At 39.2% G+C, this 20119-nt stretch overlaps 1 protein-coding gene across 4 annotated transcripts in view; it reads left to right on the top strand.

Annotated features, from left to right (window-relative positions):
- The window catches only part of PTPDC1 (protein tyrosine phosphatase domain containing 1), a 37119-nt gene that overhangs the window by 5076 nt on the left and 11924 nt on the right, over positions 1-20119 (top strand). For 2 of the 4 annotated variants that reach the window (XM_012726380.1, XM_012726381.1), the window contains 4 exons: positions 16021-16192; positions 18166-18246; positions 18473-18591; positions 19706-19843. In XM_012726380.1, the coding sequence (XP_012581834.1) occupies positions 16021-16192; positions 18166-18246; positions 18473-18591; positions 19706-19843 (510 nt within the window). Of the gene's footprint in view, positions 1-15299; positions 15569-16020; positions 16193-18165; positions 18247-18472; positions 18592-19705; positions 19844-20119 lie in introns of those variants that run through there. The other 2 variants (XM_012726379.1, XM_012726378.1) reach the window with 2 other exon arrangements.

Raw genomic sequence — 20119 nt, 5'->3', positions numbered from 1 at the left:
TTTTTTTTCTTTTTTAAATGATTTATTAGCCCAGCATCACTTGTAGCACTTCCTCTTGGCAGCTGCTGCCCTCACCTCTGGCGATTCTGTCCAGGTCTCTACCATTAAGTGTCCATTTGTGGCCTCTGTCTTGGACCTTTTCTGCCATTTTCAACCTTCCTGGGTTGGAGGGCCCAACAGGCCATGCTTTTGGAGCCTCTGCTGAAGTGGCCACTTTTCTGACACTTCCTCAGATCTCGGTCATGGAAAAGGCTCCAGCAATGCCCCGGAAACACAGGTATCACACTGTGGAAACAGCTTGTGTGGAGAATGGCTTCTCATGACAGGGAGTGAGCTCTTTCTGCTTGGCCCATTTGACAGTGTCCACCCATTCAAGGACTTTCTGCTTCCCGGACTTTTAAAGAAAGGCTGCCAGAGTGCTGATGAACTCCCGCTGGTTCACGTCTCTTACAGTAACTCCAGGCATCATGCTGCCAGCCAGGAGAAAGGCCTGCAGATGCTTCCTGTCCCTGCCACTCCCAAGCCAGTTATGTCCCCAGATTACAGTGAGAGCCAAATGCCCTCAGCAAAGCTGTCATAGCATCCCCTGGCTTTCATACCCTCAGCTCACTCACTTCTGCCGTCCTTTCCTCTGCTTCCAGGTTACTTCATTTCATTGGTAAATAACCACACCTTCATTATCTCAACAAAAAAAATTAACAATAAGTCTTAATATCATCAAATATTTAAACAGTGTTGAGTTTTCTAGTGCCATGCACACAGACGTAGGTTTGTTTTCATTGGGATCCATCAAAGGTTGGATGTTATAACTGGCTGATAGGTATCTCTGAAATACCTTGAAACTTGAATTTCCCCTCTCTCGTTGCAGTTTATTTGTTGAGGAAACCAGGTTTTGGCCGTATAGTTTGCCAGGATTTATATTCTGCTGATTATATCCACTTGGTATTTTCTGTAAATTGAATTGATAGAGGGAAAGAGTTGATCAAAGATGCTTTGTGGATGGTGCTATATTCTATCAGGATGCCTATAACATCTAGTTGTTGCTTTATTATGATGTTAGTTGTTTTGTTTTTTAAAATTTCAAATAATTCACCCAGCAACATTCTGGTTTTCTCGACTACCTCGATATCCTGTGATCATAAAAATATGCTTGTAATGGTTTTTCACTTTTCTTTCAATGTCATAGTCCTTTCTTGACCTCGGTGAAGACTACAAATTACTTCTTTTGCAGCCCATTCCTCAGTTTGGGTTTGTCTCTCAGTTTGGGCTTGCTCATGGTAAGATTGAGGTTGCACATTTCTGGCAGCAGTGTTGCCGAAGGGACTTTGGCCACTTTTCACATCCGGTGACACTGGAGGTCATTTTGCCCTATCACTGGAAATGTTCAGTTAGATGATATCAGTCAGGTAGTGTCTGCCAAGACTTACCCATTATAAATTATTCTTTCTCCCTTCATAATTACTATTTTATGAACAGAGTATTTTAGCCTGAGTAAATATCCTGGTTCTCATCCAGCTTTTACCCGGTGGCGGTGTGTGTGGACAGTCTACTGGTGTTTGTTGCTGAGGAGCAACTTGCTGGGCAGCAACTGCAGTGCTTTTCCCCTCCATTGTTGTGGCCTTCACGCTTCTGCCTGCAGAGTAAGAACCGCGAGACTATATACAGCCTCGCCTTCTTCCTGCCTTCAGGGAGAAAGCATGCAGTCTTTCATGTTTTTATTATGATATTAGCAGTGAGTATTCAGACTTCTCTGTCCCTGTTTGAATCAGTTCCCTTCATTGTTAACTTGCTGAGAGTTTTTATCATAAATGGGTGCTGGAATTTGTCAAATGCTTTTTTTTTTTTTTAAGCATCCATCAATATAGTATGATTTTTCTTCACTGGCCTGTTGATACGATGGATAATTATATTGATTCATTTTTGAGTATTTAATATTCTTCCATACTTGTAATTAATCCCATTTGGTGACAGTGTATTATTCCTTCTATGCATTGCAGAATTTGACTTGCTAATAATAATTTGTTGAACCTTTTGTGTTCAAGAGCGACATTGGACTTTTTGTATTTTTGCCACTTTTGTAGAGGTAAAAGAGTGGTCCTACCCTCAGAAAAGGAATTGGGTTCCTCCAGAACCAGAATCTAAGACAAGGACATGGGTATAGACACTTTTGTGGCAGGGATCCCAGGAAGCAGGAGAGGAGCATGCACAGTGAAAGAGGCAATGGGTCTCAGTCCTTTGGGATCTCTCGGAAGCATACAGAGCACCTCCCAGAACTTTCTACTTGAAATGTGGGAGCATTTATCCATCAGCTCCCAGTCTCTGCTAGCTGAGGGCTGTCTCTAGCATCATTCACTTCTGGGATGCTCAGAGCACAGAGTAAAAAAAAAAGTCCTGCCGCACTGGAAAGGGTGTGAAGGTTAATGTGAAAAGACATGGCACCTGCTCGAGATGGGCCACTGTCAACGCAAAGTGAGTTTGAGTACGTGTAAAACCGCCCATCATAGCTGATGGTGAAATCAGAGGTCTCTGGTACACAGCAGAGAACAGAAGTTCACCCGTCAGCGCATTAAGCTTGAGATTTGACTTGCGGTCAGGGAGACTGTGGAAAATTCAAGAGTACAGTTCAGCAGAGAAGCCGAGAATGGAGATAGAAATCTAGGGATTATCAGCATGTAGATGGCATGTATAGCCATGCAATTGATGAACTCAATCAACAGGTGAGTGTGTGGAGAGAGAGACAGACAGACAGAGAGACTCACTCCCAAATGAAGCTTTTGTGGGAAAAAGAGAGGAGTCAGAAAGTGTAGTCCAGTGAAAAAGCAAACCCAGGGAAAGCGACAGTGTGGCTTCTTGCAAGCAAGCAAAGACACTAGCAAGAATGAAAAAGATCAATGTGTCGAGCACTACTGATTAATGTGTCAAGGATGATAAGACTAAGAATTGTCATTGGAAGGCCACTGATGAGCTATGAAAACGTTGGCTTTTCTCAGTTTTAATTGTTCCCTTATAGAGATTTGAACATCAATAAGTAGGCATTAATGCCTTTCCCCCAGTGTTTCTCAAGCACTGCTCTGCCAACTGCCATACCTCCTGAGTAAAATTACCAGCAAGCAATGGCAATTACAGGAAAAAAAGCAAGGCAGTATTTCTTGTCAGCATTTAGGATAACTGCTCTTTCTCCGCTTTTAAATTAAAATATACCTTCTTCAGTGAAACAAGGATGTGTTTTCATAGAAAAACAGCATGTGAATAACTATGGTAATCCTCCACATAAAAATTTTGTGTGTGGGTGTGGGTGTTTTAAAGACTCTGGTAGTGATTGCTTTAGCCTACAAAATCTCAATAACAGTATCAGCTTTATTTGATCAGAGAACGTACCTGACAATTGGAAAATTTTTTTAAAAGGTTTTGTAAGGGGGTTGGGGGAAGAGAAAGGATTTAATTGGACAGAAATATTCTTCCATTACTTTTCCCTGACATTTTGACCCTAGTGGAAGAGATGTTTCTACAGTGCAACTTATAGTTCAGCTAAATAAAAAATTGTTTTTCTGCAGTGCTTAATGTTTTGAAGGGTTTACTGTTACCAGAGATTACTGTGAAGCCTTTATGTCTGCGAATTTCTTACTTTGTTTCTGTGATTCTGTTCATTGGTCCCAAAGAGGTCAGTGGGTTTTAAAGCATTCCCTTCTATTCTGTTTTCTGGAAGGGATTGTGTAAAACTGGTGTTTATTCTTTTTTAAGTGTTTGGTAGCATTTTCCAGTGAGGTCTTCTAAACCTGCCGGTTTCTTTTGTTGTAGACTTTTTACTAACCAAGTCAAATTCTTTAATTTTGTTAGGACTAATCAGGTTGTCTTATGAATCTTAATTGATGCTTTGTAGTTTATGCTGTTTGAGAATTTGTTTCATTTTTTTCTAAGTTGTCAAACTTATGAGTGTGAAGCTGTTAGTAGTATTTACAGAATTCCTTAAGTAGATGTCAGCTGTAGTGACAGACCTGTTTCACTTCTCATATTGATGATGTATATCATCTTTCTTGTAATTTTTGTCAAGTCTTGCTGAAAGTTTATCAATTTTATTAATTTTTTACAGAGCCAGCTTTTTGTTGAATTGATTTTCATTGTTGTTGTTGTTGTTTTAATTTAAATTGTATTGATTTCTGTTGTTCTTACCCTGCCTCTGCTTACTGTGTATTTATTTTGCTCTTATTTTTCTAGTTTACTTAGGTTGGAACTTAGGCTATTGATTGAGACCTTTGCCTCTTTTCCTAATGTAAGCATTAATTTCAATTGTCCTCTCTTCAAGTTTACTGATTCTTTGGCCTGTTCATATCTGCTCTTGAGCCCCTTTATTGAATTTTTCAATTTAGTATTTATACTTTTTAGCTCCAGCATTTCTAACTGCTTCTGTCTACCTCTTTATTGATTTTCTCTTTTTGTTTATACATCATTTCCCTAAAGCACTGTTTTTATTCAGTTAACTCTTTCAAACATCCATTTTTTTTTTTTTTTTTTGCATAGAAGAACTGGGGTATATGACAAAGTTGCTGGGTATGAGAGGACTCACCAGAGACAGAGCGGGGAGCAGAACAGGCAGATTGACTGAAATACACAGCTGAGGGGAGCAGCAGGTGACACAGGAGAGTCTGCTGCACCATTTGTGGGCTAGCTCCTTGGCTGGGGATCGAACTCAGACCACAGTGGTGATAGTGCTGAGACTTACCTCCTAAACCATCAGTGAGGCCCTTAGACATTTGATTTAAAAGTTTTGTCTATTAAGTGCAATATCTGAGTGTGGTATCTGAGCTTCCTTAGTGACAGTTCCTATCAGTTTGTACTTTTGGTTTGGGCTGTACCTTTATGTTTCTTTTATGCTTTGTGGCTTTTTGTTGAAAACTGCACATTTGAATATTACAAATATGATAACCCTGGTAATCATATTCCCCTATTTCTATAGGGTTTGTTTAGATGATTGTCAAAGCATACAATCATTTATTTATGTAGTAATTTTTCCAAACTTTTCATACATTGTATTATCAGTTTCCTTTTCTTTCCTTTCCTTTAGTTCATGTCCAGTTAGTGTATTAGCAGAGAAATTCTTGAATAGTTGGAGCTAAACAAATAGCCCTCAGTCTTTGTGGAATGGGTCTGGACTGGGACACTCCTTGAACAGTTAACTATACTGGTCATACTCTGCTGTTGCCTTCATTTCCTGGAGATCAGTCAGTGCTGAACACTTAGAACCTTTCCTGTTCTTTCTGAGCATTCCATTGTGGGCCTACGAATGGCTTGCTAAATCCCCCAGTCTACACAGGTATGTCTGTCTTAATTTCCCAAGGAAACTACCAGCTTTTCCTCCCAAACTCTCTGATCAGTCTGTTCTGTGTGTCAGCAGTAACTTTTGCCCCAAAAGACTAGAGATACCTTGTTCATCTCATGGTATTTTAAAGTAACATCCATTATTTTTCTGCCATAGTGAAAACCTTGCTCATTGCCTTCAGGTATTCCCCAGACAGTTTAGAACAATCATGATAATTCTGAATAAGGTCTATTCTGTTCTTGGAATGAAGGGACAGGGTACCACACTGGAATTCAAGCTGCCATTTTCAAGACCATACCAAAGCGGGGGAAGACACATAAAAATATTGCAAAGTTTTGCTACCATTTTTTAAGGTATGCTGCCTCCTTGCCTATGAGAGGAGTGGAATTTCAGTTCCCCCTCAACTCTATTGACATTTTAATGTCAAAAGTGGAACATTGTCATTGCCTTTGAGTGGAACCCACTCCCTAGGGGAAAAGAAAGATGATTACCTCTTCAGTGGACCCCACTGCCATCCAGGGTGTGAAGACTTATCCCCCTGTATTGCTGCAGAGTGTGGCTGAAGTTCATTTTTCTGTTGTGCCCTGTAGACATTAGAGAGCACAGTACCAACTTTCCCACCCTCACCCACTTTCTTCTTCATGGACACAGGTGCAGTTGAGGGCCCAACTAATAACACCAAGCAAGTGGGAACACTTGCTTCTAGATTTTAAAATTTACTACAAGAGCTATAGTAGTCAAAATAGTGTGGTACTGAACAGTGATATCAATATCATGATAGTGTGAGACATTACTTTTTTCCTCTCCTTTTCATTTTACACCAATTTAAAATTAATTACTAAAAAACCTTACTAAAAAAAAAGTGCCTTTGCACAGCCCTATCGATCTGCATATTTAGAGTGGGTTGGTTGGGTGAATCTCAAGAGAGGTACACAACTCACATTGCAAGTGAAATACAGTGGTAGCCTCTCTTAACGGTGGAGATGAAAAATGAATGTGGTGAATCACAGTCTGCACTGTCACACATGCTAGCAAAGGGAACTGAAGGAACACATTTTCTGCTGTTTGTCCTGGAACTTCACTAAGAGGTCTGCTCACAGATGTCTGGAACTCCCCTCCTTTCTACCAGGACTATGGACACACACACAGTCCCAGGTACTAAGTCCACACCTTCTCCCTCCCCAACCCTGTCATCACTTAAGAAAAAAAAAAAAATTCTAGCTTTGTTTTCCTAACCTTACCTGTGAGTCAGCTCTTGGTAAGAGAACCAAAAACTTATTTATAATGATACCTTCTGGAGACCAACAAAAGAAAGGTTTTTAGTTGCCAACTTGCTGAACTGTTAGAATCAAAGTAAATAAACCTCCCTTAAGTAAGAAAAGGGTTCAGTACTTCAGATGCATTGGCAGAGTTGTTTTGTTAAACACTGTGAAAAAGCGTGGGAAGGTGAACAAGTTCCGGAGATTTGTGGGTGGGGATGGCTACACAACAGTTTGAATGGTAGCAGGATTTCCTGTCAGAGAAGGAAAGGGGGAGTGTTAGACAGACCCTGTGCTGTGTGATTGGAATTAGTCATACCAGGGTGAGCTCTTGGTTTTCATTTTATATAAATATATGTATACAGATAAATAGGTGTGTGTATATATATACATGGTCATGTATTGCTTAACAATAGGGATATGTTCTAAGAGATGCATTGTTAGGTAATTTCATTGTTGTGCAAACATCAGAGAGTGTAAATTGCACCAACCTAGGTGGTATGTCCTATTGCACACCAAGGCTCTACAATATGCCTACTGGAACCACTACTGTATATATCATCTGTCACTGACCAGAATGTAATTAACATATGGTATTTGAAATAAATATGGATATAAATGTGCGGTATATGTGTAAGTATATATATTTATAGGATACTTATTTTCTATTGGGCTATAATCAATAGGTATATTAGTTTTAGGTGGAGAGCATAATGATTTGATACTTGTAGCTACTGTGAAATGAATGACCATAGTAAGTCTAGTTAACCCATTTGTCACTGTAGTTGCAAAATTTCTTTTCTTGAGATGAGATTTAGTGTTAGAAATTCTTAGATAAACAATACAGTATTACTAACTTGACTTATTTTATAAGTGGACATTTGTACCTTTTGACCCCCTTCTCCCATTTTGCCCTCCCCATCCCCAACCTCTAGCAACCACCAATCTGTTCTATGTATCTTCATGCTTAGTTTCGGTGGCTTTTTGTTTGTTTTATGTTCTGCTTATGACGGATTGTACAGTATTTGTATTTCTCCAACTATTTCACTAATGGAGTCTGTGTAGTTTCAAATTATAAGATTTACTTTTTTTAAATCACTAAATAATAGTTCATTGTATATACAACCTTGTGTCACTTAATGACATTTTGGTCAGTGATGGACCACATATACAGCCAGTGGTACCAACAGCCTTTTCCATAGGACATAGGTTTGTGTAGTTACACTCTATGACATTCACATAACAACAAAATTGATTAATGGTGCATTTATCCTAATGGTGAATGTATCCTTCCCATTCAGCAATACATGACTGAATATACACCACCTTTTCTTTATTCATTCGCCCACTGAGGGACACTTAAGTTGCTTCCATGTCTGACAGTTGTAAATAATGCTTCAGTGGACATGTGGTTGCATATACCTTTTAGAACTAGTGTTTTCATTTTCTTTAGGTAAATACCCAGAAGTGGAATTGCTAGATTATTTGTTAGTTACATCTTTAAATCTTTAAAGACAGCTCCATTATGTTTTCCAAAGTAGCTGCAATTTCCAATCCTACCAGCTGTACACAAGGGTGTCCTTTTCTCCACATTTCTTGCCAACACTTGTTCTTCCTTGGCTTTGTTAATAGTTACTCTGATAAGTGTGAGATGAGATCTTCTTGTGGTGTTGAATGCATTTCCCCAATGATCAGTGTGTTGAGCATCATTTCATTACTTTTAGCCATCTCTCTCTCTCTCTCTCTCTCTCTCTCTCTCTCTATATATATATATATATATATATATATATATATATATATTTAAAGATGTATTTATTTATGCACACAGAACTGGGGTACAGGCCAGAGATGCAAGGGCAGTGAGAGGAATCACCAGAGACAGAGTCATGAGCAGAACAGGCAGATCAATAAAGCACATTGCTGAGGGGAGCAGTGGACAAGTCTGTTGTGCCATGTGGGTCACCTCCAGGCCGAGGATCAAACTTTCACTGAAGTGCCTTCGACTTGCTTGCAGTGCTGCATCCTAACCTGTTGCACCACCAGGGAGGTCCCCCATATGTATATTTTCTTTGGAAAATGTCTGTTCAGATCATCTACCCATTTTTTCAATCAGATTGGTGTGTTTTTGCTATTCAGTTCTTTTTAGTTCTTTATGTTTTGAATATCAATTCCTTATCAGATATATTATTTGCAAATATTTTGTCCCATTTAGAAGGTTGCCTTTTCATTTTGTTGATAGTTTCTTTTTAGGTTTTAAGTTTGATATACCTTCACATGTTTCTTTTAGCATTTAATGCCTCTCCTTTTGATGTCAAATTTGAAAATCATTGTGAAGACCCATTGTCAAGGAGTTTACTTCCTACATTTCTTCTATGGGTTTTGTGTTTCGAGGTTTATGTTCAAGTCTTTAATCTGTTTTGTGTTAATTTTTTATTTAATTTGTAAGATACTAGTCCAGTTTCATTCTTTTGCATATAGCTGTCTGGTTTGCCCAGGATTGCTTATTGAAAAGATTTTCATTTCCCCATTGTATATTCTTGGCTCCTTTGTTGTAAATTAGTTAACCAGATATGTGCAGATTTATTTCTGGACTCTCTATCCTGTTCATTGATTCATGTGTCTTTTTTTATGCCAATGCCATACCGCTTTGATTACTATGACTTTGTGATACAGTTGAAATCAGGAAATGTGATACCTCTAGTTTTGTTCTTTCTCAAGATTGCTTTGACTATTTTGAGCATTTTTTTTCTTGTTTTTTGAAAATGCCATTGGAATTTAGTAGGGATTGCATTGACTCTGTAAATTTAACTGAGTTAACATGGACATTTTAACAATATTGATTCAATCCATGGGCACAGAATTGTTTTACATTTGTCTGTGTTCTTAATTTGTTTCATCAGTGTCATAGTTTTCAGTGTACACATGCTTAAATTTACTATTGGGTAATTTATTCCTTTTGATGCAACCATAAGTAGGATTGTTTTCTTTTTTTAAAAAAGGATTTATTATTTGTACATACAGAACTGGGGTACAGGCCAGGGGTGTGGGGTTGGGGCTGAGAGGATTCACCGGAGACAAAGTAGGGAGCAGAACAGGCAGATAGACTGAAATATACTGCTGAAGGGTACAACAAAGAGGACAGGAGAGGTCTGCCACACCATGTTGGTCAGCTCCCTGGCTGGGGATAGAACTCACAGTGCTGTACTTCAACCCATTGCACCACCAGGGAGGGCCCAGGAGTGTTTTCTTAATTTCTCTTTCTTTTTCATCACTAGTGTATTAAAACACAAAATATTTTTTTTTAATTTTTAATCCTACAAATTTATACAGCATTCATTTATTATTTCTAACAGTTTTTTGTGTGTGTGTGTGTGCTTTTTTTTTTTAGGGTTCTCTATCTATAAAATGTAATCTGCAAATAATAACACTTTTAGTTCTCCTTTCCAATTTGGATGCTCTCATATATTTTTCTTATCTAATTGCTGTGACGCATTTCCAGTAATATGTTGAATAAAAGTCGTGAGAGTAGGTGTTCTACCTTTATTCTTTATCCTAGAGGAGAAATTCTGTCTTCAGATATTTGAAAATCTTGCAAGTCAAAGAGATGCTTCTTTTTATATCTTCAGAGGGAATAATGATAGCCAGTGTTTACAGATAAATGGATTTTCATTCAACATTAGAAAACATCTTGCATAGTTGAATAGGTATTTGCTTTGTGAGAAGTGAAACTTCTGTCACAGGAAGTAGAAAGCAGGAATTCCAGCCCAAATTTTTTATTGACTCAAGAATGAGAATATATAGACCTGCATCTCTTTCCGCATTCTCAGGACTACTGTTACATAAGTTTGATTAAATAGAAAATCTTCTAAAATCTTGAGAATAGAAGGAAATTACTAGTTCTTAGTGTTCTAGACCTTCATTGGCTCTTTAGTATCTTAAACACCCACTTGTAGAAATTAAAGGTGAAAGACTGAGTGCTCGTATGGGTTTCTTTGTTGTTTATTGAGCTTATCACAAGGGCTAATAATTTCCATTGTAATCAATATTTCATTGGATACCTGAAATATTCCAATTTATGGTAAGCCTGATTTCCCACCTGTGAACAGGCCATTTTCCCCAATGATATTGTAGCATGAAGCCCTATGGTGCCCATATTGTTCATGCTATGGGAGGAGCCTTTTGTTTTTTGATGATGCATAAGAGGCTGGGGGCAGGAGGTATATAGGATTGGTCATGAGAATCAAAAATTGTATATTTGGAAGTGGGCCAGAGAATAAGGAACTGTAATTGAGGAATGATACTTTATGGGTTTATAATCATGTCTATGTGTAGAAAATAAACATTTTATGTATTCAGAAAAATATATTGTCAGAGGAGGAAAATAATAGATCGGTTATTAGCAAGTTAGTGGGAAAACTAGTTCTTGTGGCTTACAAATCAGTTGTAAGTGGAGGAAGAGCAGAGAAGTGATACAGCTGGTAATAACGAGGTTCTACAGACTGTAGCCACCAAGTAAAGGTAAAACTTCCGTACCCTTTTAAGTCCTCTTTACCATTTTAATGTCTGCATAAAATTACTCTAACTCTTAAAAAAATGCCATGTTACATAAAACATGAAATAGAAATTAAAATAGTCTTGATATTCCTGTTAATCTAGAGATAAAACCTGCTTTTTTCCTGGTGGGTAATTTAAATAATTGTTCAAACGGTATTTCTTTTTTTAAACTATGCTAAGGAAAATACCTTTTGCTATTCATGGCTGTACCCAAACAATCAAAGAACCATAATATTAGTGGCTGGCCCATGGAACTGTCTGTAAGATAGCTCTTAGTATTTTTTTTCTATATTTTCTTTTTTACCTGTCTTTCTATCTTTTCTTTTAGGTCCATCTATCTGTCTGTCTGTCTTATCTTCCCCTCCCACCCCCCACTGTTCCTTATAACACTCTCTCCATCCCCACTCCTTCTTCATCTCAGAAATTTCAGTTCAGTTAACAACATCTGGTAGTTTATAATTATTTTGCTTTATCAGTTCGCCACTGTTTCCTTATATTACTGACATATGTGAAATCTTACAAATATCTGTCTTTATCTTTCTGACTTCCATTTTCCTGATAGCATTTCATCTTTTGCTTCTAGCCAAATAGTATTCCATTGTATTATATTCTCCATTTTCTTTACCCAGTCCTTTATCAGTGGACACGTAGCTTGCTACATATCATTAGCTATTATAAATAATGCCTCAGTAAACATTGTGGAACATGTAATTTTGTTGTGTGCTGATGGTTTCTTATTCTGATGGGTACCTATAGTTGGATTCTTTTAGCCTCTGTCTTTCTATAAAGTTTCTTACTTCACCCTCAGTCTTGAATGATAATCTGGCCAGATACATTACTTTTGCCTGGAAATCTTTTTCTTTTAGGGCTTTAAGCAGTTCCTACCATTCCCCTTTTGCTTGCAAGGTTTCCACTGAGAAATCCATGGTGGAATAATTGTTCCCTTTTGTGTTAACTCTTTCTCTGGATGCCTTTAGTATAGTTTGCTTCTTAGCAGTTTATTTATAATGTTTCTTGTAGTGTGTCTATTTGGTGTTATTTTGTTTGGAACTCCTTGAACTTCACTGATCAGGATATTTGGTTCTTTTTCCAGACTAGGGAGATTCTCAGCTATTATTTTTTTAAATAACTTTTCTGTGCCTTTCTCTCTCTTGTCTCCTGGGACCCCCATTATTAAATAATATTTCTTACAGTTCGAACGTCATCATTAACATTCTTTAATTTATCTCACCTAAAAATTTTTTAGTTGATTTTTAGACTATAGTACAAATAAAGTTGTCTACACATATGTGAAATTTCTCACCAAGATACAAGATTTTGGGCCTCCCTGGTGGTATAGAGGTTAAGTCTCAGTGCTGTCACCACTGTGGCCTGAGTTCAATCCCCAACCAGGGATCTAACCCACAAATGGCACAGCAGACCTCTCCTGTCCCGCCCACTGCTCCCCTCAGCAGTGTGTTTCAATAGATCCACCTGTTCTGTTCCCCACTCTGTCTCTGGTGAATCCTCTTTCCTCCACTCTAGCATCTCTGGCCTACACTTTAGGCATTTTCTAAAAAAGATAAAAGATTTCTAAGATCCAGGAGATTGGCACAAAATCTATCAGAGATGGCATGTCTTTATCCTTATTTAATGCTGTATTTTTCTCTGACCTCCAAAAAGATGACTGTGTTACCAAAAATACTCCCTTTCATCTTCTTCATTCAAATATGTAAAGACTCAACTAACAAAAGATATGAGTTTTGAAAATTAATTTTATTCACCTGTTAAGCCATTGATACTAGCCTAAATATTCCAGTAGCTCAGGAAAACTAGATAAAGTATGAGGCATAGCTTGAGGTATCATAATCATGTGTATCCATTAAATGAAAATGATGAGGTGACTAAGGCAAGATGGGGAAATATTGTTATACTGGTTAGAAAAAGCAAGAACAATGTATTTACAACATGATTATTAATGTGCAGAAAATGCGTGTGTATATCCATAGTCAGGAAGGAAGCCATCCTAGAGGTTAGCTGAAGGTATGCTTTCCTATTGTAAAGCCATGTGACATAAATAAAAGCTTATTTTAAAAAAACAGACTTGAATGTGAAATTGGCATTTCACCAAGGAATATTTTGGAGCACAAGGTGGTAGGAGTGATGGTTCTGATGAGTGCAAGGGAGGTGGAAGCCTCTTCTACAGCCTTCTACAGCACCAGACTGCCAGGATCCATCAGCACCTTGGACCAGAGCATGTCCAGAAAGAGGCTGCGATGTCCTTCCAGAATCACCCCTCAAAAGATCCCTATTCGGGGTCTCTGGCACTCAAATAACTTGGTCCACTCAGTTATTACCTGTTTGTGATCATCCGAGGTTAAGACTTCACAGCCGACATTTTCCTTGAGGTGACATATAAGCCATTTCTTCCTTCACTTTGTTAGACGAGTCCTGCCCTCACCACTTTTGTTTTTACTTTCAGAACTGTTGGGATCCCGTCACTTGAAGCTCTCATGGGGATGTCTTTAAGGTCGCGGATAGCAGGCATCTCCCACTCGCTTTGGAGACTTCCTAATTGCCCTTCCTCAACTTTGCAGTTCAGATGGAGCTGGTCTTCTGGGTTTTATGGTGCCTTCTCCTCACACGCTGCTCACATTGGCTCAGAGTCCCAATCAGCCAGGAGCACCTGCCTGGCTGCCCCTCTCTGTCTTCTACCCATGTTTTGCACTGTTCAGTCTCAATGCTCCAAAGTCTCCGGCCCCAGATATCCAGCCCATCTCTGCAGGTGGCATTAACCTCTTTATGCCACTTTCTCAGATATCCAGCCTGTCTCTGCAGGTGGCATTAACCTCTTTATGCCACTTTCTCAGAAACTTCAGTTGGTCTCGCTGTTCCCAAACAGCCAGCTTGCACCCTGTAATTGGAGCACATCTGGCTTCCACCGTCAGGTTGCAACTTGCCTACTGTGCCCCATTTTCTCTTTCTTCTTCTAAAAAGCTCTGTGGAAGCTATTGTTTCTGGATTAATTACAATAAAAAATACTTTTTTCCATCATGGTATTTTCAAGACAAGACATGGTACTACACTCCGAGTAGGCATTGGGCACAAGTGCATTTTAATGGGGTGGTGGGGGGGTGTACATTTTAAAAGGAACTTGCTTAAAAGCATTTTTAATTGTTAGAACAAAGCAAAAATGAACCCAATCTATGGCAGTAGGATGTTTTTGTCTGCACAGGATTGAAATATCATTTGGAGAGAAGCGGGCGGGAGAGAGACGGGGGTGGGGGTACAGCCTGACATTAAGGAGGCGGACAATCGATGGTTGTTAGAGTTTCTATTTTCTGTGTATCCTTTATTCTCAAGTTACAACCTCCCCCTCATCCAGTTCCTTAAAAAAAAAAAATGTGATACTTGGGGAATTTTCTACATCAGCCTCTGCCAGGACATTATTGAAGCTTCTTTTTCCCCCACAGTCAGCAAGAAAAGGCACAGCATTGTGTCTTTGAGTTTTTGAGAGGCATGGCCATTATAACTGTCCAAAAAAAGCATAACTGAGAATTGGACTTTCACATTGTAAATATTAAAGTATGAAAGGAAATGTCTTCAGATTAATACATCAGCCTTATAGATGTCTTTATTTGCTTGTTCTGTTCAAATATTTTATTAATAATTACATTGAGAACAAAGGATTTTTAGTTTTAAAAACTTGAATGTTGTTTTAAAGGTACCCAGCATACATCTCCCTTTGTTACAGTTAGCTTTTCATGTCTCCCATTACAAAGAAGAGTAGAAAGTAGTTTTTTTCCCAAAATGTTCAGAAAATAGACATGAGAGGAAAACCAGAAGTTAAACCTTTTAATGTGAGTGTAAACAGCAGTGTTTGTGTCATAAAGACATTTTTCTGAATTCCTTACAGCATTTTAAACGGAATTATTTGAACTGTCAGATCTCTTAAATGTCTTTGAGAAGCAGATTAGAGTAGTTGCAGTAATCTGTTTAAAATACATGTTATTTTCCCCATATTTGAACAATCTGTCCAAAACACTGTTCATTCACATCAGACTTTTGCCTGCACAGATCTGAGTGGGAATCAGTAGTTTCTTTGTTTGTCGCTATGGAAACGACTAAGCCTATCCTGAATGCTGTTAGATCAGCAGATGATGCTCAGATTCCATGTAACTTCATCGTGGAGCGAGCTGGCGCTGGCATCTCCTGCCTCCGGCTCTCCTCCTGGGATCGAGTGCCATGCAGGACCCGCCTCGGCGGCTCTCGGCCGTGCCGTTCCTCAGCGCCTTCTTCCAGGGCCGCAGGCACTCCACCTCCGACCCGGTGCTGCGGCTGCAGCAGGGCCGGCGGGGCTGTGCGGCACAGATGCTGTCCTCGTCCTCCCTCCAGGTGATGGTGGCTGTGTCGGCTGTCCGCTGTGCCGAGAGAAACCCAGCTTGCCCTGAGAGAAAAAGTAAATTTCTTTATCTTCTTAACAGTTGCCAGACCTTTTAGTTTGAATTTCAGAAATGGTGTCTGGGTGTTCTTAAATGTTACAGTTCATTTGACACTGTAGAGATTGCTGCCTAAGTTTCAGTGGATCTATAAGAGGGGTTAGTTAAAAGGAGTGTTTCGTGGTTTTTCCTTGAAAATGTCATTTTTTCTCAAAACTCACTCGATTGTAAAAGATCTGCTTTTACATGTCTTTCTTTTCATTACCAGTCTGATGGGGAGGTGATAGTATGTAAAAGTTTTTTCTGTACGAAGAGTTAGCGTGCAAGTGAAAAAGAAGCAGTTTTATTCCTGACAGAATGAAGAGGATCAACACCGGCTCGCCATAATCCTCACCTAATGGAAGCTGGTTTCCACATGACTGTTCCATTTGGAGAGTAGAGTTTTGAACCTGCCCTTTCCTGTGTGTTCTAGGAAATTCAGAACGTCCAGCACCAAAGTACACTAAAGTAGGAGAGCGTTTACGGCATGTCATCCCTGGACACATGGCCTGCTCCATGGCGTGTGGCGGCAGAGCCTGCAAGTATGAAAATCCAGCTCGCTGGAGCGAGCAGGAACAAGCCATTAAGGGGGTCTACTCGTCCTGGTGAGTGACACCGCCAGTGTCTGGAGCTGTTGCTGCGGAGTGGGGAAAGGGACTGAAGCAACTGTGCTCCAGGCAAGCAGGGGGGCTGTGGCCAGAGGCGTGGGGGCTTGAAGTCAGGGGGCCCAGCTGCCCCTGGCCCCTGTGTGATCTTGACCCACTCTCTCTGCCTCAGTTTCCTCATCTGTCAAATAAGAAATGATAAACCAAGGGATTCTTTTTTAATTAGATGAAATGACATATGTAAATTATCTTAAAGAAATGGCAAGATAAATTTCAGAAATAATAAGTGTTCAGCTATAAATTTGAGTTGTTAAATTCCATACAGGTTATCTTTAGACTCATTTTAATCTTGTTAACTGCATATAATTCACAGTAATACACAATAATTGCTATATAATACACAGTAATGATAATACATATTACTGTGTGAAAAATACTAATTTTCATACATTTAAAATCTGTCGTAGAAGTGGTTCGAGTTGTTGGTTCAATAGACAGTATATAATGCTCATGTTGCTTATGGTATGTTAATAAAATTCATTCGTTCTTGACCATACTGCTTTCATTAATAATAAAAGGCCAACTATTCCTTTTGATGTAGTAATAACTGAAAAGTTTTGATGTCGAAGTCATATTTGAAAATTCTTAGAGGAATTCTCCGTTCAGGGAACTCTAGGAGTAAACTTTAGTAGTAAAACATTTGCTACAGCAGGAGTGTATTTATGATTAGGTGCTTGTCCACTGGCTTACTTACCCTGCAGCCAGAGCTTTATATTGCAGTTGCTAGGTACTAGTGTGGGGGTATAGCCTGGGGCCACTGTCATTGTTCTCCAAGATCATATTCTAGGCTGTCACTATTTTTCTTTTAGACACTTATGAAAAAGCAAACATGGTACCTCAGCTGTCATTAGACCAGTAGATTTCCAGTGCAGCCTAGGCTCACTTTAATATTTTTGATTTATTGTTAACAAAATCCACCTCAGTCTTTTTACCTCTGCTGTTTTCATGTTGCATCTCTACTTACCTTATCCTATATACTTAAATTCAGAGTGTTCCTGCCAAATTTCAGGCTTTGCCCCCAGGGAAGTGGTCCTTTCTGAATTGTGCCCTTCTCATGGAATGTCTCTGTTATTGTCTCAGGCCCTGTGACCCACAACTTCCAACAGCCTACCTGAGAAATCACACCAGAGAAGCAGAGCCCAGAGGATAATGAGCACGACAGCCATTTGTTGGCCTCTGTCCATGCGTGCATTTAGTAAATGTCTGTTTGGCTACAGGACAGCCACTATCCTAGACATTTGGAAATTACCATCTCTCATCTTCACAAAACTCTTGTGAGATAGTCATTGTTGATGTTCCTTTTATTGATGAAGGAATTGAGACCTCAAGAGGCTAAGTAATTTACTGCCTAGCTGGAAAGTAGAAAAACTAGCATTTGAAACCAGATCTGATTGGCTCTGAAGCCCATATTTTGCTAAATTACAATACCTCGACATTAATTCATAACCACACGCAGGATGTAGGCTAAGGGTTTGACATTCACATTGTATTGAATTCTAATACAATCCTGTGATGCATACGTTAGTCTCTCCATGTAACTCTTTAGATAACTGAGCTGCAGACAATTTAATACTAAGGTGCCTCCCAGCAGCCCTCCTGAAGAGCTCTTTAGCTCTCTAGACCTTTGATGCCAGCTCCATTATGTCCCCTAGAATCTCAGGAGCGTCCTTGAAAATGCTTTGCCAGGGTTCACAAATACTTTGTCCTGGAATGTTTTCCAGGGGTCTAAGAAGCTAGGATTTCTTCAAACCCTAATCATGATGCAAAACTGAAGTCAATTTGTATAAGAAGATTCTTCTCTTACAGAGTTGTTGAAATCAGAAAAAATAGACCCTTGGCATCTTCCTCTCTCTCTTTAGAGCTGGAATGTTCTAGAATTTGTGCATCTCACCCATTCCTCCTCCCATCTGTAGGGTCACTGATAACATCCTGGCCATGGCTCGCCCATCCACGGAGCTTCTGGAGAAGTACTGCATCATTGAGCAGTTCCAGAGGTCAGTGCCACAGCTCTCGCGTGCGTGCTTAAAGGCCAACTTGTGTTTCCTTTGATGTTGTTTTTGCCTTCAAATGGGGAAGTGCTTTTGACAATAGGCAGAGGAGAGCTCATTTCAAATAATAAAATAGAATTCAAGAGTAATTAATAACATTTATTAGTGCCAAAAACAGTCAATCTCTTCAAACACCAACACTGAATATGACTAATTTTCTTTTTCCTTTAAGCCTTGGCATAAAAACAGTAATCAACCTGCAGCGGCCCGGTGAGCATGCCAGCTGTGGGAACCCGCTGGAACAAGAAAGTGGCTTCACGTACCTTCCTGAGGCTTTCATGGAGGCTGGCAGTAAGTGCTCCATGCAGGGTGATGTACAACCCTCAGTTTTGTCTGCTTGGGTCTTAGGTTAAAAAGGGGATGGAAATAAATACTGCGCAGTAATAGAGTTCCTAAAAATGATGATGAGCCAGCTTTAATGCTAGGTTTTGCTCTGGAAGTATATAAGTGGAGTCTTAGACACAAGCCCTGTGGAAATACTGATGCATCTAATTGGCATCTGCATTAATTAACATTAACAGCATAGTAGCCTGTCATCTCATTCAGCCCTTAGTGGAGTCATGTCAGTAGTTTCTGCTTCTCACGAGAGGCCAAGTGGACTTAGAGAGCGCTGGCTTCTCCCCCATCGCACAGCGTAACAAAGGCCACAGACTTGGGGCCCAGTGCTCACTATGCTATACTTGCTGTGCCTCAGAAGGATGCAGGGACACAGTGGTAATCCCAGGAGCTCCTTGGTTCATGGGAACCATGGGATAGAAGCCACTGGGCACATGTCATTGACAGCAGGCCGGAGAGGATAAACCTGTGCCACTTAGAACTTATTTATAAGAAGCTTACTATTGAGGAAGAAAACTTAAAACAAATTGCCATCCTGTGTTTTATTATAATTATTTCCAAGCAGAATGGTCATTCTAGTTTGCACATAGAAGGAATTTTGTTTAAAAAGCAGTTCTTTAAAAAACAAAAGAAGTAACGGCTTGTATCTTGTTCTCCCGCCCCACCCCCATTCCACTAGGTAGAAAATCTTTATGTACCTTCTTGTCTTGTGCCATTTATCAGCCATTTAGACACACTTTCATGCTTAGACAAGTCTGTGTTATTTCCTCTACAGCTGAGGAATTTGGCCATACAACGTGGACTTTAATTTGAAATCCTGCTTTTCCATAATTCTTTCTGGATGAGTTTCAGCAGGAAATGTCTTAAGTAATATAGACTATACTTCATGAAAAATGTTAACAATAAACTTACTGGGATTAGAAAAGATCTGTTATTTTGGGCTTGTATATCCAATGAGATCTATGTGCCTTACAGCTTATACTTTTTATTAATTCACTGTCTTCATCTGTCTTTGCAAGTATTTTCCCTGGATGTTGATTTTTTTTTCCTATTCTCTTTTAATGCCCAGTTTATTTCTACAATTTTGGATGGAAGGATTATGGTGTGGCATCCCTTACCACCATCTTAGACATGGTGAAGGTGATGACATTTGCCTTACAAGAAGGAAAAGTAGCCATCCATTGTCACGCAGGGCTTGGCCGAACAGGTAAATTCTAGGAGGTGGTTCTATAGTCTTGTAGTATATTCGAATATTTAAGTAGTAGCACTAGTTCTAGAGGAAAATTATTTTTCAGAATCTTACCAGTTTGGGAATCAAATTGGAAGAAGTAAATAAAAGAAACTTGGTGTATTGTAAACAAATAATCTTGTTTGTGAGAATAGTTGTGAATGACTTGGGACTAAAAACTCATCATATTTAATAAACAAATAAGTTTCCATGACTAGCTAAACAATGATTCTGGATTTCTTCTTTAAGTGACAA

Source organism: Condylura cristata, unplaced genomic scaffold (genome assembly GCF_000260355.1).
Source record: "Condylura cristata isolate star-nosed mole 26May11 unplaced genomic scaffold, ConCri1.0 scaffold00017, whole genome shotgun sequence".
Taxonomy (NCBI): Eukaryota; Metazoa; Chordata; class Mammalia; order Eulipotyphla; family Talpidae; genus Condylura; species Condylura cristata.
Note: the sequence above shows the minus strand (reverse complement) of the source record. Positions and strands in the feature narration are given on the sequence as shown.